The sequence below is a fragment of the Sphaerodactylus townsendi genome, linkage group LG03 (assembly GCF_021028975.2).
Source record: "Sphaerodactylus townsendi isolate TG3544 linkage group LG03, MPM_Stown_v2.3, whole genome shotgun sequence".
Lineage (NCBI taxonomy): Eukaryota > Metazoa > Chordata > Lepidosauria > Squamata > Sphaerodactylidae > Sphaerodactylus > Sphaerodactylus townsendi.
In genome coordinates this window covers 72,080,167-72,097,854 of record NC_059427.1, presented here as the reverse complement: position 1 = coordinate 72,097,854, position 17,688 = coordinate 72,080,167, and the positions used below count along the sequence as shown (strand labels likewise).

Below are 17,688 nucleotides of genomic sequence, written 5' to 3'. Positions count from 1 at the left end.
TGTGTCTGTGGGATGCAATGATGCTACTGTTGGAGGGAATGGAGCAGATAAATCTCTGCTAGTGGCACTAACCTTGTTTCTACACATGCCCACTCTGAGTTGTCAATGAAGTGCTTACCCACTCTCAAGGTCCAGATACATTTCCCAAAGATAAGTGTAAAAAATATCAAGAGATGTTACTTCAGATTCTAATTAAAATCCTTCATAAATAGGTAAGAGTGGTGGAAGTCCTAAGAATCTATGTAGCAACTGTAGTAGACTGGGAATTTCCTGGGGTTAGTGACTCCTTTTCATTGCACTACTTCGTACCTTTCCACAGTTTGTTGGCTAAGTGGATGAGCCAGTTTCCTCATTAGCTGTTAGAACAAAGGTCCTGGCTGTTGCTGAGTACAAGAATGAAGAAAAAGGCAGAATTTAGGGTGAGTTTGATTCTCTAAATAGGGGTTGCAAAGAATAAGCAACTGGCTTGTTACTTCTTAGCCCAAGTTATACTGGCAGACTTTAAAGAAATATTTTCAATATGATTCTCTCTTTACCATATGTATGGATAAGAGGGTAAAGTAGAATAAATGGCAGAAAGAAGGGGGATTATATTCTTGTTCAGCCAATAAGTGCAAGTTACATAGTACTTGTTCTAATGGTTTTTAATAGAGATCATGATGCTGTCAAGGGACTGCACCAAAAAGTATATAAGACTTTACAGCCTTAATGGGCCAAAATTCAATGGCCAAAGCCCCTCATTTCTGTAATGTTGCTTGTCATGAGGCATTTAAGAGCACCAAAGCCATACCAGGAAACGAGCACTCTTTGGCACTGTGCCGTGTCCATCAACTACAACAATGTAGCCGACTGATTCAATGTTTTTGAACACAGACCCTCAGCCTCCACGCGTTTCCGCTGTTCGTGCCCCATACGGACAGCGCTCCCCCTGCCTCTCGCATCTGGTGACCACAAGCGCCACCACATAGCGATTAACGAACTGCACAGGAAGCGATTGTCTGGATCCGGGGACTCTCTAGGCATTCCTCTATGGCTGACTTGGCCCGGGCATTGAGGGCGATCCAGCCCTGCGTGAACGCAGCCCGGCCCTTCCGCTTCCTTTCGGAGGCCGGTGGCCAGCCAGTGGCGGGGGTCGGGCGGGGGGGCGCTGGACTCGGGAGGCGGGCTCTGCGCCGCACTGACCGAAGAAGGCCCCTGCAGCCGCTGTCTCCCGCGAGGACGAGCCTCGGGCGGGAGGGGGGGGGATCCCTTCTTTCTATCTCCGCCGTGCCTTGGGCGGGGACCCGCAGGTCTCATCCTGTGCCCTCGATCCCGTTAGCTGAGCCAGGGCTGTGTCTTTTTGTGGCGCCCTCCCGTCAGAGTCGCGTGGGCCCATCTCGCCGTGTCCCATGGACAGACACAAAGTGAAGCGCCAGAGACTGGACCGCATCTGCGAAGGTAACGCCCTGAGCGCCGGGCAGGCTGGGCTGGGCTGGGCTGGGCTGGGCGAGCTCTGCTTGAAGCATCTGGCTGCCAAGTGTGCGTCTCAGCAGCGCAAGCTGTCGTGGGCTGGCTCGCCTTCGCTCCCGAGTCGCGCTCCACGCGCTGCGGTGACAGAAGCCATTATAATTACTCTGCTATTTTCAAGGCGCCCAACCGGTTGCGAGGAGTCGGCGCTGTTCCTCCCATTGTAAACTTGGATGCTGGAGCGACTGCCCGATTTGTACAATGCTGGAGGCTCATGTGGAAAGTAATGGGTGACCAGTTAGAGTTGTTGAAATCCGACCCAACTAGTGAAAGTCCTCAGTTGCTTCTTGTTCTCGGTAACATTTAAATTTTGTGGCATTGGCCCATCATCTTGATAAGCTTTACAATACTGCTGCAAAACGGACCACTAGTTTCATGCCATAATACAAGTGTAGGGAGAGAGAGGAGTAAGACCCAGAGTTCCGTCACCAACATCTGATTTGAATGAGTGATTTTGCGCATCCTGTTCTTGCTTGTGGTAACTGTTATTTGGTCTGATGGTTGGGTACCATGTTGTGTAGTTACTTTACTTGCAGAGAGTCTCAGATGTTGCCATTGATAGCATCCTGGAGTAAGGGAGGATGCTACCAAGTTTTTTCCAGTAAGAAAGATGACACCTTTAACCTGGGTTTAGAGGCAAAGTAGATTAAAAAATGTTGGAGAAAATGGGTCTTCCTCCCATATTGAACTCTGAGAAACAGCCTGGCCTGGTAGTATTCAACTTGTATCATGTGGGGAAGAGAGGGGTAGCTGCCTCTGTTACACTGTCTGTGGGGTGTTGAGGAGCAGGTTAGGAATTTTTATTTTGGCACAGTCAGAGCTATGCAAAAATATTTTGCTGCAAAGATAAAAGCCTTAGCAGCTGACAAAAGTTCAGAAACATAGTCTTGGAATCGTTCAGAAACAGTTAACTGATGCTTTAGGCAACTGCTTCCTGAGTCTTCTGGTATTGTGCAGGAAATTGTAAGTCAGGCTTCTTGAAATGTGACATGCACACACAGCTTGCCAGCTTGTGTGTACTGAAGTATGTAGTACTAGGGCTTGGGTGGGTCTGGCAACCTACTTATCTGGCAGTGCTACATGCCTGGGCCAAGAGGCTGTCTGCAAAGCTGTTCTACGTGCATTAAAGCTGTGAAAGAAATGAGGGTTTTTTAAATGTACAAGAGGGAGTGTGTGGTTTCCTGAAGGTGCAGGAAATTGTGAGAAGTGTGTACTGATAATGCAGCTGCTGTTTGGCTTTGTGTTTTCTTTACTCTCACAGTTATGTGATTAATTTTATTGAATTGCCTGATAATAGTTTCTTCATTAGAATGCTTAACTATGTAGAGTGGATCTTATAAGAAAATACCATGGGTGTTTGGTGTCCCATGGCCTAAGATGCCACTATGCCAGTAACTCCAGAACCACTTATCATCCTACGGAGATACAGGAAGTTGAATTGTCAAAGGAAGTTGCTGATGTAGGTGAAAGCATATTATTCTCCTCCCTCCATGTTTCAATTGATAAAAGAAGCAAACTGCTTATCTATGTATTCCTTTCTAGTCAGCACTACTCCAGAATGAGTGCAACATGAACAGTATTGTTGACACACACACACACACACACACACACACACACACACTGCATTAATTGGAGAGGGAGCAACTTTTCAGAGTCTTTTTGCTTCCTCGGAACCCTTGCTTAAAACACATCAAAAGTGTGGTGTCTTCTACTTGTACCCTTAGTATGAGCAGAGTGAGAATTATCATACACGTTTTGTAACCTGATCGTTCACTCATTTCCTTGGAAATGTCCAGTTGAATTAGGCCTGCAGCATTAGTTTCATTTGAGCAGCTTCCAATCTTGATGTAGGGAGATTCATTGCAATAAGGTTTTGGAATTGCTGCTGTTCAGAACTGTGTGATGCTACTGCCATGACTGGTCTGGACTTGTGCCTATTCTTTTCCCTCTCCATTGCTTAAAACAGCACTGCTGTGAGACTTCATAATGAGCCTTTGTTTTTTTATTTCATTAGTACCTGTTTGAATCTGAAATGGATAATTTGTGGACATGTTGGAAGTAACAAAAGTTTTTCCCTCTCTGGAAGTGATTTTCCTTTATTTCTGGTCACTATAGGAGGCAGAGAAAGGAGAGGTTAGCATGAAACACAATTGTGTTTGTCTTCCATGAGATTTCATAGAGTTGCTTCTGTTTTTAGACTGCACAAGATTTTTTTTGACAGCCATATAGTTCATAAGTTTGACTGAGCCCAGCTGCATGCATTATTTGTTCAAGCAATTTGGTGTGCATATATTAATGAGAAGCTAAGATTATTTGTATCTGCTCAGTGCCTGGATGGGAGGCTCCTATGTAAGCTGTGTGTAAAAAGAAAGAAAAGCAAGATATAAGCATAGTTTGCTCTTTACTCATTTTTACAGCCAGTTAAGATTTCTGTTCTTCTGTAGGTATAAGGCCTCCAATTGGTAATGGCCCAATGCCAGCACGTCCCTTGGTTGCCCTCCTTGATGGCAGGGATTGCACTGTAGAGATGCCTATTCTGAAGGATGTGGCCACAGTGGCTTTCTGTGATGCCCAGTCAACTCAGGAAATCCATGAAAAGGTAAGCATTCAATATGACCAGGCTGGGATCTTTCTTTTTGTTAAAGAATTGATTGTCTGATTCAGAGGTTCACAAATTTTGGTATGGTTCAACAGATAGCTGTTCTTTGTAGTTGACTCATCCTGTTCCCCTCAAATAACGAAAAAGCCCAGTATGAAATTCTGAGAACTTGGAGAAGGGAAGCGTGATCCACTGCTCTTGCATCAGAAATAAACTGTGCTTTACTGATTCTGCCTTCAAAAAGTCAGTGTGCACGTGGAGAGAACCATCATCTTTCTCCCACATTCCCTGTAATTCATGGAGGATTTGTGTGTGTATGTGTGTTGTGCTGAGTGTGTGGGAAAGGGTGCTTGCCAGAACTGGGTGTGAAGTTCATTTCTGGCAAAACTAGCAAGTGGATGATAGTATACTGATCTGATTCATTCCAGTGCCATGCAGCAAGCATCTTTCTATTGTTCTATCTTCCCATAGGTGCTAAATGAAGCTGTTGGGGCTTTGATGTACCACACCATTACCTTGTCGCGCCAGGACCTGGAAAAGTTCAAAGCTCTCCGTATCATTGTGCGAATTGGCAGTGGCTATGACAATGTGGACATCAAGTCAGCTGCAGAATTAGGTATGGTGATCCCTTGGCAATCTTTTTTTAAAAGGTAAATATGCAGAGGAAAAAATAAACTCTTGGAAGTCAGTCAGAAAATTTAAGATTCTTCGAGTGATAGTTGTTCTTAGGTGATACTTGGGAGGGACTGTGCTTCAGTGGTACAGTATGCTCTTTGCATGCAGAGTGTGCCTGGTTCAATTTCTGGGATCCTCCAGTTAATGAATCAAATAGTACCAGAAGTGAAATATCTGCACCTAAGACCCTGGAGAGTTGCTAAGAGTGAGGATGAAAAATACTGGATAGATGGGCTGAAAGATAGTAACCAAGGCAAGTCACTGACATAGCTGGAGTTGTAGCATGGTACATAAAACAAGCAAGGTCCCGATAAACCTTTTTTTTTTTTTGCTGATCTGATTGATTAGAAAATGTTGACACTTCAATTGTAAACCATCTTACTTGGAAATAAGGAATTGGGTCCACATAAAAGTTCTGCTGATGGAAAGGAGGAAGTGATTTTTGCTGACCCCTCATTTTGCTGTTAGGGTCTCGTGTCTGCCCAGAGGAACATTCTGAGAGTATTTAGGACTGCAGTGGGGAGGCAAGGAAGTCCTTCTTCACAGAAAGAAACCCTTTCTGGCAGTGTAACTTTTCTGCAGCATCCAAACAAAAACTTGTTGATTTGATGTAACTTTTGCACAGCCATGCCTCAGACTGAGATGTACATTGTTCTAATATGTAGGTTCAATTAATTGTGGAGCCTGTTCTGCTTCAAGCACATGTGAGTGATTGATCTGAAGGAATTTCCTGTTTCAGCTGGTGTACTGAAGCACTTGAATTTTTTTTTTGCTGTACTTTAGTTTTGGCTTTATCCTTTTACAGTGTTGAGATCATAGCAATTTCATATCAGAATGATTTTTTTCCATTTCACTGTAGATTCTCCTAAACTGTGAGTGTGTGATAGTAAAGCAAGTTGAGCACTTGTCAAGAAAAAACTGTTTAATGGTGCCCATAGTGTGGTAGTAGACCACCTGACTTTACTTTTGAAGACGCCAGGGTCAGTCTGCTTTCTGTGACTATCTAGTGCATTTTTATTCTGCCCTTCCTCCAATGACCTCAGAGCGGTGTACATGATAAAAGGATCTTGGGTAACAGAACTTTGCCTGTCATGTAGGGAAGCTGCTACTGCTAGCTTAGGGGAAGAACTTTTGTAGGCTAGCTGGATTATTGTCAAGCTCTATACAATTCTGCATCTTCTATTTTCTTCCAACAAACTTGTTAGGCCAGCGAAACAGTTTGCTTACAGCATGCTATGGAGTAGGAATAAAACTAATACTGTCAATAGGGGCTTGGTTCACATGAAAACCAGATTTTAGGGTTGGGAATGGGGCTGATGTAATATCATTGAGTAATACATTATAGGGGATACAATATATTGTCTTTCCCATACCACTGGTACGCCGGGATGTATTTTCACATCTTGGTTTGTGTTTGGGATTGTTTTGGAAATTGTGATAGCTTATTCTGTCTTTCTTCTTAGGCATTGCTGTGTGCAACATCCCTTCCTCTTCTGTGGAAGAAACTGCTGATTCCACACTTTGCCACATACTGAATTTGTATCGGCGGGTTACATGGCTCCACCAGGCCATGCGAGAAGGAAACAGAGCCTCAAGTATGGAGCAGATCAGAGAGGTGGCTGGAGGTGCTGTGCGTATCCGTGGCGAGACCTTGGGCATCATTGGACTTGGTAAGAAACTGGTGTGTTTGCATATTCTGAGGGAGCCCTTTGGACTTACCAGAGGACTGTAGTGATAGTGATTAACAGAGTAAATCTCTAGCAGCTAAAACATAGTCCTGATATTGGTATCATGGAAATCCAAGTGTACAGCAATGAACTGAATGCACTGGAAGCTTGTTTTGTAAGCCACCATTTGATACCCCTTGATTCAGCCCAATTGCATTATCATTCTCCCCCCACCCCTCAAAAATGCTTTCCTTCCTCTGTATGCCTGTACTGAAGAAATGCTCTTGGATATGAACAGGGTTGGAGAAAATCCTAGGGTCTACCTTGTGCCAACTCTTTTAAAACTCATGACATTGTTTCTCTACCCTGATACATAACTGAAGCTAAAGAAGTTAATGCTGTCTTCTGAAAAGGATTCCATTATGGAGAAATACAAAACTAAGTTTCCAGCTTTTGGGGGAAAAAAGGCTTCATATTTGAATTGATAAACTTTAGAGATAAGATTGTGGATTCTAAATATTGGCTTGCACCTCTTCCCCCTTTCTTTCTGTTTGTCTGGTTCATCTTTGTCAGTCCTGCTGAACATGAGAAGTTCCCACTGGTAGATTCTCTAAATTGTATAAAGTGGTCTGAATCAGGCCAGTGTCTGTCTAGCTGAATACTGTCAGTTATGGCTGACAGTGACTTTCTAGTTTTATAAATCAAGGCTCAAGCAATTTGCAAATTGCCAATAGCTGTCTCGGGCCCCTCTGTTGATCAGGGGTCTACAAGGTATAGTTGTGTTTTTGTCATTAAAAAAATCCAGTCCAATAGGAAATTTTGTTATTGGGTATATCTTTGTCCCATGTGTGATTCAGCTATTATCTGTACCAGCTTTTGGCAACTTGACTTCTCAATAAAAAATTATCATGTGAACATGATACTGGAATACTTCACTGTCTGGTTAAGTGGAGATCACTGTTGTAGTGTGGGTGGGTTTTCTTAGAGAAAAATACATAGACTTCCTCAAGAGTACCCACACTTTGTCTTCCTACTCCTTTTCATTATAGAGAGAGGATAGTAAAGCAAACCAAGAGTTGGCCATAAAGTGTAGTCACATGGGTTATTCTTCATGCTTCTCCTAATACTTAGTTCCCTGTTAAGAGTATTTTGTGCTTTACTTGAGATGAACATTCTCTCTTTCTTTAAGGCCGAGTCGGGCAAGCAGTTGCCCTGCGGGCAAAACCGTTTGGCTTCAGTGTGATTTTCTACGATCCATATCTACCTGATGGAGTGGAGCGTTCCCTGGGATTGCAACGGATGGCCACCCTGCAAGACCTTCTAATGCACAGTGACTGCATCACATTGCACTGCAGCCTCAATGAGCATAATCACCACCTCATCAATGACTTCACCATTAAACAGGTGCAGCCTTGCATTGTTCCAGGAATACAAATTGGTGTCTTGAGGGTTGTATCAGCTGTGTGGCTTTAGTGTCCATGCAAGCTTGGGCTGTGCAGATTTGGAGCTTGCATTTTTGCTGAGGATAGTATTTGGTTGATTCTGTGACTTGAAGAGATCCTGTGACCATAAAATGCCTCTCACAATTAAATGTTTGGTTTCAATCTATATTATAAGAAACTCGGTAACTGGCACTGTTGAGTGAGCCAAAAATAGTGATTTTGTAAAAATTACTTCAAAAAGGTATTGGTGATTGTCACCCTATCGTCTTTGCTCTCATCTGTCTGGCTCCTCAGTGTTCATTTAATGTGCTGCACCTCTTTGAAAGGAAAAGTTTTATATTCTAGCAAGTCTTTGCTTGTTTAATTATAGTTTGATATTTGTAATTCTTTTGTGGGTTTTCAACCATGCTGCTTTCTACTTGTCTCCATCCAGTGGTGCAGAAATCAGTTGCTATTTCCAAAACGAGGCATGTTCTCTAAAAGGAAGAGTTGGCTGTGGGTTGAACTTGGAGGAATTTCCTGTTTTCTCCTAGGAGATGAAAGCTTTTCTCCACCTTCTGTTGTGCAGGTTCCAACATCTGGCCTTAGACTGCCTGGTTTAAACTGCTAAACTCAGTATTTTCTTAGTTAACAGACCAAGATGAAGAAAAAGCAAGATAGTAATTAAGTAGTAATTAAGAGTAGCTAGGTCAGTAAGACTGACCTTGTCTTGTGTAGGTCCATGAAATCTAGAGCATTAGCTCTTGTGATAGCTTCAGCATCATGATTGGTGTCCAGGGTTTCTCTGCAGCCAGGATGAAACATCTGCATTAGAAGCAGCTGTTATACAGCATTGACCTTATTGAGTCATCTAGTTGGTATGTCAGTACAGGGCTGATGGTTTGTTAGATACCTTATGTGGCATGGGCAGAACTGACTGCACTGTTACAACCTGCAGGGCGGTCTGTCTGTCCTAATTTTTGTTGTATTTGAAGGGAAATTTTGATGTGGAGAGCAGACAGACACGGTAAAGGCCAGCAGTTAAGTCCAGATACAAGGTACTGCCTTCTTTCCATAAGTCCCCATCTAAGTCATCAGAGGCTGATGATTGTAGATGCTTGTAGTCTTGTTGTTACATACAAATACAACTATTTAAGGTAAGCAAGCTGGAAGTAGCTCTCATAGCTCCAGCAAGTATAGATAGGGTCTTCTCTAAGAATCGAATCTCCAAGAAGTCAGTGACTCCACAGGCTGGGTGAGAGGATGCTGTTTGCCAGGCAGTGGTCCAGATGGAACCATTTCCAGGGGATGGTGGGGCCTTCAGCAGTATGTCTTGCCCCCTTGTATTTATGATTCCTCAATCTTATCTACTGCCTCCCCCAGTTACCAGACTGCTTCCTCTTTGCTCCCCCCCTCCTCCCCGTGCTGTTCAGAGCAAGTGTTGATGCTGCCACCTGTTGTTCTCCATTGCCATTGTTGCCTCTTGTGGCTGGCCAGCTTGCCCCCATCTACTTTTGAAAGCACCTAGTAGAGGTGGTGGCTGGGAGCTGCTGCCCAAGCCTAGAGGGAGAAGGTGGGGAACTCAGGAAGCTACTGTTGCTCTTGGCAAAAACCTACATAGGAAGGTGAGTAAGGAAAGAAGTGAGAGGGTGGCATCAACCTCTCCTGGGTGGGGGGAAGAGACAGCTGATGAGTGAATAGCTGGCCAACTGGATAGCACCTGGAAGCAGACAGTTGCCCTGAATGGGGAGGTGCTTGTGACCAGCCAGCCAGTGGGAGGTGAAGAGGAAGAGGAGTTGGATGGTGTTGAAGAGGATATTCAGCACTCCAAGAAAACACAATCTTTGCCATTGCCCAGATGGCTTCTAATGGATCCAGACCATGGTCGAGACATATTATCAGGGATCTTTGGTAGATTCTGCTGGTGTTCTCGTGACTTACCCAGTGGACCATGTTCCAAGTCCAGAGCTGTAGCGAGGGGGAACCGCGCCTGGGACACGTGTGTGCCCTGCACCCTGCCATGCCCCTACCATGGCCCGGAACATCCCCGCCACGCCCCTGCACCGGCACGTGCCTGGGGCAAGACACCCCACCCCCTGGCATCGACGTGTCTGTCCAAGTCCCACCCCAAAAAAACTTTTCTGATTTGTGTGCAGAGTGGGTTTGCTCTGGCTTGAGTCTTCTGTTTCCCAGACAACTTTGATTTCCTGACTGGAGAGAATTATTATAGTAATGGGGGTTGGAGATGGAGTTGGGAGGTGCCAAGCCTGTGTTCTAAAAATCCTGTCTCCTAATGGGCAGAAGAGATCATTCAGCATTTGTTCCACAGGATGGCAAACAAGTAGGGAGAAGCATTTTGTACCCATTCTCTGCCACCTGTGGTTTATTCAGTGCACTGAAGTGCCTTCTGGAACAGACAAATACAGTTTATGATGCCTGCCCTGCATTCTTTATCTACTTGTCTATAGAATGGAAGTGAAGTTTAAGGTTCAGTTAATGGTTTTCAAGGCCCTATGCAGCATGTCCTCTTGTTGGCTATTGGTGGTCAAACAGTTTGGGAATCTGGGCATCAAATCTTGAGGCACTTTGTAATTAAGGTTATGCTGTAAATGTGTCTCCTGAATTTTTTATGTTTCTCTGTCCGTGGGAAAAAATGTCTGATTTTCCTGATCAGCCCATACTTTCCAGGTGTTTTTAAAGGTTCCATTACCTTCCAGTACTTGCCCTTCCTTTCCACCCCTAACAAACATCTCCACTTTTATTTATTTATTGGATTTTTAGATTCGAAATTTTATTAGATTAGACTTGTAGCACCCAGAACTAGAACACAAAGCCACTTCGTCTCTTAAGACCAAAACATTCTGTGCTCTTATTGATGTGGGATTATTATGTTTATTTCTTCAAGCTTGGGGAAGGGAGGGGGTCTCTCAGACTGGGTGGAACTTGTCTGTGGACAGACAAAATTGTTCAGTTCCTCTCTTTCTGTCATTTTTTAGAAGGCCAAGGTAGAGGGAAGAAGCAATGTCATTGGATGGAGCTGGAGTATTGGGGCGGTGGAGGTGTGGGGAGGGCTATCCTCTCAGCCACTATCTTCAAGGGATTTTAGAAGTTTCCCCCTCCCGTTTGCATTTCCCACTGTCTTTTTCATTTCCCCTCCTTTAAGATGTCTTTATGTTGCTGTAACTTTTGTTAGACTATTTCAGTACTTGAAGTGCTTTCTGATAAATCAAAGTATGTGCTCTTTCCACTGGCCAGGTTGCAGTGAGTATACTAGACTCTTGATGTATCTGAGAGAAATACTTCACCCCTCATTCACACTGACTGTGCTGTATTCTCATGTTAAATGTTGTAGCTATCATTACACCATTTTGTTAGTGCTCAACAGCTTCCTCTGTGTTTGTTTCTACAGATGCGCCAAGGCTGTTTTCTGGTGAATACAGCTCGTGGGGGTCTGGTTGATGAAAAAGCCTTGGCTCAAGCTCTAAAGGAGGGGAGAATCAGAGGGGCAGCATTAGATGTGCATGAGTCTGAGCCCTTCAGGTAACGACTATACCATCAATGTGTGCTGCTGCCATCCTGGCCACTTTCGGCAGATGCTTACTTGGGGTCTCTGGTTGACTAGGGATCACAACCATAAATCTCTCAGTATCACCAGGTTGGTGCAGTGATTAGGCGAGGATCTGGGAGACCCAGATTCAAATTCCCATTCTGCCTGATGGGGGACTATGAGCCAGTCACACATTCTCCACTCAGTCATCCTCACAGAGTTGCTGTGAAAATAAAATGGAGGAGAGAACAATGATGTAAGCTGCAAATGAAGTATATGAAAGTAAATAAATATGCCTTTCTGTGTATCACAGCTTTGCAAATGGCCCTCTAAAAGATGCTCCCAATGTGATCTGTACTCCACACACAGCATGGTACAGTGAACAGGCGTCCATTGAGTCCCGGGAAGATGCAGCTAAGGAGATTCGCAGAGCCATCACAGGTAACTGGGGTAGGCTGCTCTGCAGTTTCTTCCAGGATTACTTTCCTGGATTAGGTGTATATAGCAGGAACTGTTGCCCTGATCATTGGAAATTTAATGAAAGTTACTGGATTAGTTATTTTAACTCCTTAGATTATTTAGATTAGTTTTAACCTACCTGAGACAAAGATGTTCAGTGTTTGGGATCTAATGCTCACTCTGCATGGAGTGAAGTCTGGAAGGAGTTTCTGTTTAGTGGATTACTGTCTAATATCTGGCATCTAGAGGCAGCAGTCCAAGGAATTTCTTTTAAAAACCACAACACTGGAGTGCAAATGAGCCATTTGTCTTTGTATGGTACGGCACCTTCGAGGGATATTGTATGTACATGTATGTTGTGATATGGACTTTTCTTGCATCTAACGTGTTAGAAATAGGAAGGGACATTTGTTTATTCCTTTTGTGTGCAAGCTAGCTTTTTGCTTTTCTTGACTTCACCATAGGTCACATACCTGATGCTCTGAGGAACTGTGTTAATAAAGAGTACTTGCTTTTAGCGGCTCAGTGGTCCAGTATTGATCCTGCAACTGTACATCCAGAACTTAATGGAGCTTCAGCTTACAGGTGAATGAGTGTGCATGTTTACCAACTGCTTTTTTGCACTGGTTACTAATGTGTGTGTGTTTTAGCTATACTGTGGAACCTCGGTTTCCGTCCGAAAAGAATTGATGAAAACCGAAACCATTGAAAACTGAGGCAAACTTTTCCATAGGAATCAATGTAAATCCAATTAATCCGTTCTAGGCACTCCAAAAAACATACCAAAAACTCATTTTTTGGTGAATAAACATAGTGTTAAATCCTGAAAACAGTAACAAACAATAACACTAGGACCAGCTTCAGAGCCAGTGGACCAATGTTGCACCAGAAAGCTGTCCAAAGAGGTCTGTTTCTGATGCCTCTTTAAGATTTGTCTGAAATGGGGCAAGACATTGTCATTAAACAAGTTGCAGACACGGCCTGCAACAGCTTTGTCCGGGTGATTTTTCTCCACAAACCCCTGCACCTTACTACAAATTGATGAAAACCGAGACAAATTTTTCACTGAAACAATCGATGAAAACCGAAACCAATGAAAACCGAGGGTCCACTGTATATCAGTTCCCTAACCTTCTGGGTTCAGCCTAGCTTTGTGAGGACTGATCCAACCTTGTGAAGTATCTTTTGTTTGGCAGCAAACTCTTTACAAAAAATAAAACATGATTGCTTCTGTAGACAATTGTTCTTGAGCAAAGAGTATCAACTTGAGTGAGCCACTGTTCTTCAGGACCCTTCTACTTCAGATGAGTCACTAGCTAGATCTCCTTTTGATGCTTTTAATATGGAGGTTCAGCCTTAAAGCAATGTGGAGCAAACTTGGTCAGTTGAAATATATTGTTACGTGATGCAGGCAACCAGATAAACATTAAATTTCATAGCTGCTTGCAGCTTATTTTGTAGTGATCTTTACTGTGTTTAATTTTTGATGACTTTTCATTTCATGAATTTGGGGTGGGGTGTGACAGCAGTGAAATATTCAAAGGGCACTCATAGTGACTTGCAATGATCATGTGTTTTCTTTTGTGACAGATTTCCTCCAGGAGTAGTGGGAGTAGCAGCCCCAGGGCTACCAGAGCCTCCAGTAGAGGGGATTGTAACTCATGGCATTCCCTCTGTGTCTCATTCTGCACCCCATACCCCTTCTCCAGGAGAAGCAAATAAATTGGAGCCAGACAGAGAAATCTCCGCTGATCAGTAGCATTTCTGCTCTCTCTTTCCATCCCTCGTAAGAAAGCCGTGGGGGGGTTCCTCCTGTTTTAGGACCTAATGTGACACCTCATGGACTATTTCCTGTTTGTGCTGGGCAGGAGAATGCATTTCATTGTTGGCAAACTCTAGCTCTTGCCTTTAAACAGATATTTTATAACAGATTTAGTTTAAATCTCTTGGTGAATCTCTTTCTTGGCTGGGGCAAAAAAGCCGTGACTTTTCATCCTTTTGGTAATGTTTAGTTTTATCATGCAAGTTCCCATGCACCTGCCTCCACTGTGATATTCAGAACAGCACCTGGCTGAACATGAGAATTCCAGTGATTCCAGAACAAGACTGGCGTGGATTCTTAAGGTGACTTCTTAAAGTGAAGATCAGCTAAGAACTCAGGTACAAGTGACAAAGATCATCATAGTGGGAAAGAAGAGCTGTGGCTTTACCAGTTGCTTAGTAGGAAAAAGGGGACCCCCTTTCTCAGTTGTGGGCACTTACTGCTTTGATCCTGTTTGTAAACTGTTAACAGATGTAGTTGGTGAGTGACATTCTTTTAGGGCGCTGAGGGTAAGTATTTGCAAGAGCCAGAGTGGATTTTAAATTCTGCCTGGAATCTGATTTAAGTTCAAAACATGTGCAGAGAATTGGTGACGTCGTTTTGGCAGTCAGGATGCTTATGAAGTCCTACAGGAAGGAAGGTTTGATTGAGGTTTGAGCCCAGCTCAGGGAACGAGAGCTCAAGTCCGCATAAGAAAGCAAGTGATTCAGCACCCCAGGCTCAAGGTTATGTACAATGCCCATTATTGCACATTAGTAATGCAACTTTGCCTCAAAAGAAAGTTTATGCTGAAATGCTAGATATTAGAACCTTTCTTACCTCTTGCCGAACCACTTTGAAGGCCCACTTAGGTTTGTTCCCTCTGGCTTTGTGTAGTGTGAAATGTCCCAGGTGTGTGTGTTCTGGATTTTCATGTTCTTCAGCCCTTTTCTTTGAATTGAATCCTCCTTGCCTTGCAAAAAAAAAAAAAGTGGGGGTGGGGGTGGGGGGAAGCAACAAAAATTCTCTGAGCTTGGAGATAGCCACACAACTGATCAATGGTAGTTTCTAATGTTTTTCTTTTTAGGGAATTTGACCTATATTTGGAAGCAGAATTAAGGTTGTGTGTTGTCTTCTGTGGGGGGAAATTGCTTATTTCTGGTACAGTATATATTTGAGTATGAAACAAAATATTTATCAGTGTTGGAGGACAGCTTTGTCATGATGGGTATATTTCCCTGAAGTGTTTGGCCAAGCCAAGAAGGAAAAATATATATAGCTTAAAACCACCTGCTTGAGTGTGCAAGCTGACAAAGGAACTTGGAAATGGAGAATGGGAACTGTTCTTAGAATCCAACTCCTGCCTCTCCTCAGCCCCCATCTTAAACAAAAAAAGCATCCAGTAAACGTGAAACCATGGTGAGTAGAAATCCCAACTTGGATCTGTGCTTAGAACTAAGAAGTGAACCTGTCAGCAAGTTCCCAGCTTGCCAGTTCTTCTGCAGACCTGCCTGCTAACCGTTTTTCCCCTCCACTGCCAAGTGCAAAAAGATTGCAGGGCAGTTCCTTTAAAGGAAAACAGAGGTGCAAGAAAGAAAATCGATTTTTTTGTGTTGTCCAAATTTGGTTCTTTCCTTGAGATGGCATATGGTTCCCTGGTAATGTGTGCTTTGTTAGAATGTGAGTTGGAAGTGTTTAATGTAGCATAGGTTCTGATAGTTGCGGGGGTGGGGTGAGAGACAATAGCTTTACAATCCCTTGGATGATTATGATTTCATTTTTAAAAAATCACATACCTCTTTGGTTGCTCAGGGTTATATCAATACGTTTATGGGGGGCACACTAAGTGTGGGGAGCCTTTGAATGAAGCATCCATCTCTAAAGAGCTTTCCTTTGGGACAAAACCAGCAAGCTCAGTTTTTCTGGTTAGAACAGATTGTCACACCATCTTAAAAATCAAGTGAGACTATTGTTTGGGTCGGTGCAGATACAAGATGCTGCTGGCTTAGAAATAGGATTCTCCTTCCTGTTACCATGATTTCCAAAAGCTAGGATTAGAGTATGCTCAGATTTATATTGCCCAGAATTAGCACTGATGAAACATAACTCTGAACCAACATAAGGGGAGGAATTTGCACATGGGAAAGACAGCATGTGCTGTTATGGCCTGCTCCTTAGTTCTGCATAAGGGCCAGTGTTTCATTATTTCTGTGCTGGCCCTTGGTAAGCTGTTTGGTTAATGAGTGTGCTGGCCAGCTGATAAAAGACTCTGAAGAGCCTGGAAACACCCAAATTATAAAAGATAAACACATTTTTGATCTGTTTTGAATACCCATAGTATCTTGCACTACTCCAGAGAGGGGGTGTATTCCCAACCCAAATTTGCATCTGTAATTAATAGCATTACAAACATTAACAAAGCTGCTTCCAGGCCAAGTTGTTTTGCTGTTACCTGAGAGAGCAGAGAAATAGTTGGGTAGTAAGGAGCCTGGAAATTGCAGAGAAATGAAGTGGTACTGTGGAAGAAGAACAGTGGAAGACCCTGAAGACTTGCCACTCTTCCTTTTTACCATTTGGAACCTAACTAGTTACTGGCCACTTCTTTCCAGTTTGTTGGCTACAATCATATAAGCAGAAATGTGCTTAAAATATGAAAGTAGGGCTTTTCAGGTTATTGATTCTGTTTTTGTGTGATGTTCTTGTGCACATGCAGAATACACATTGCCCAGGGTTTGAAGAAAGATGCCTCCCTACTACTTGTTTCTTACCCTGCTTGGAAATACTAATGTCTTTCACTGGCCAATGTAACTTAACAAATTATGTGGCTTTAAAACTGCTGCTTAAGTTCTGGCAACCCATGGGTTGAGCGTCCCTGCTGTAGAGAAAAAGGAGGTTGATTGCCCTGGTATCAAATTGCATTATAAGCAACACCCCCCCGCCCCCCAACTTGCTCCTGGCAATTCCTGTCTTTTATTTGTAAGTTTTTGGATTAAGGGCCCTAGTTGTGGGATTGCTTGGAGTTAGTTTATCTTTCCAGTTTCAGGGAATAATTACAAGATGCTCAATTAAGGTGGCTCTCATATTAGTAAGCAAATTCTTTTTTACACATGAATACCTCTAAGGACTTATCAGGTAAACCTCCATAAGGAGAGAAATTGGGAAAATCCCAGCTGGCTAGCACTAAGCCTCTTGTTTATCTAAAAAACCATGCTGGTTATCTTATTAGAAACATGTACTTAATAATGATAATAATTGTGTCAGACTCTGAATGCTGGTGAACATGGTTTTAAGCCTTAAGCCCTCAAAAATAACCAGTATTACCCAAGCTAATGTTTGGGAATTAAAATGACTTTTAAACTACCAGAGTGGCATTATTTGAAGATCCAGAGCAGGTTTGAGACTCCTTAGCTTATACCAATTATCTGTTTGAGAAAGCAGGATTGGCCTGATGCTGATGAAAGTGCTCTGATCACACATAATGTTGGCTAGAACTCACAGCTCCCTCAAGAAGGTGTGAATCTTAGATACTAGTCTCGCTCCTGATCAACCAAATATAGGTTAAGGGAGCCTTTCTTGTGTGTATAGATGTACAGCTTCTTGCTCCATATTTTATGCATACTGAGGAAGAAAGAAATGAGATTGCCTTCCTTCAGAATTAAAATGGAGCTTAATCCCAAAGAGCTGTCATCTTTTCCTAATGTTGAGGTGGCAAGGAGTACCCTGGGTCATGCCAAGCTTATGTGCAGGAGGAGCTCACTCTGTCCTAAGGTATATTCTGCTTGTCAGGTTTGCTGTTTGCCGACCAGCTTTTTTTATAGAGGACTCAGAGTTTCAGAAATATATTTTTGTAGACAATAACTAAACTGTGAAACTTAAAAAAAAGATAAAGCATGTAAAAGCATTTCCAGCAATGTTTCCTGTACAGATATTTCTCCCTTCAACTCTCTCCTGGCTTTTGTTAGAAGTTTGACAGTTTCTTGAATATATTTTAATAAATATTTCCTTTATTGTCA

The 17,688-nt window shown here is 43.0% G+C and overlaps 1 protein-coding gene across 1 annotated transcript; it reads left to right on the top strand.

Moving 5' to 3' along the window:
* Window positions 1-1,093: 1,093 nt before the first annotated feature.
* LOC125429930 (C-terminal-binding protein 2) lies at window positions 1,094-17,688 on the top strand. Its single transcript, XM_048491532.1, has 9 exons — window positions 1,094-1,437; window positions 3,951-4,105; window positions 4,577-4,721; window positions 6,244-6,450; window positions 7,637-7,851; window positions 11,278-11,408; window positions 11,729-11,856; window positions 12,339-12,459; window positions 13,465-17,688. Exons 1-9 carry the CDS (start codon window positions 1,389-1,391, stop codon window positions 13,631-13,633), a joined length of 1,320 nt encoding a protein of 439 aa, XP_048347489.1. The 5' UTR covers window positions 1,094-1,388; the 3' UTR covers window positions 13,634-17,688.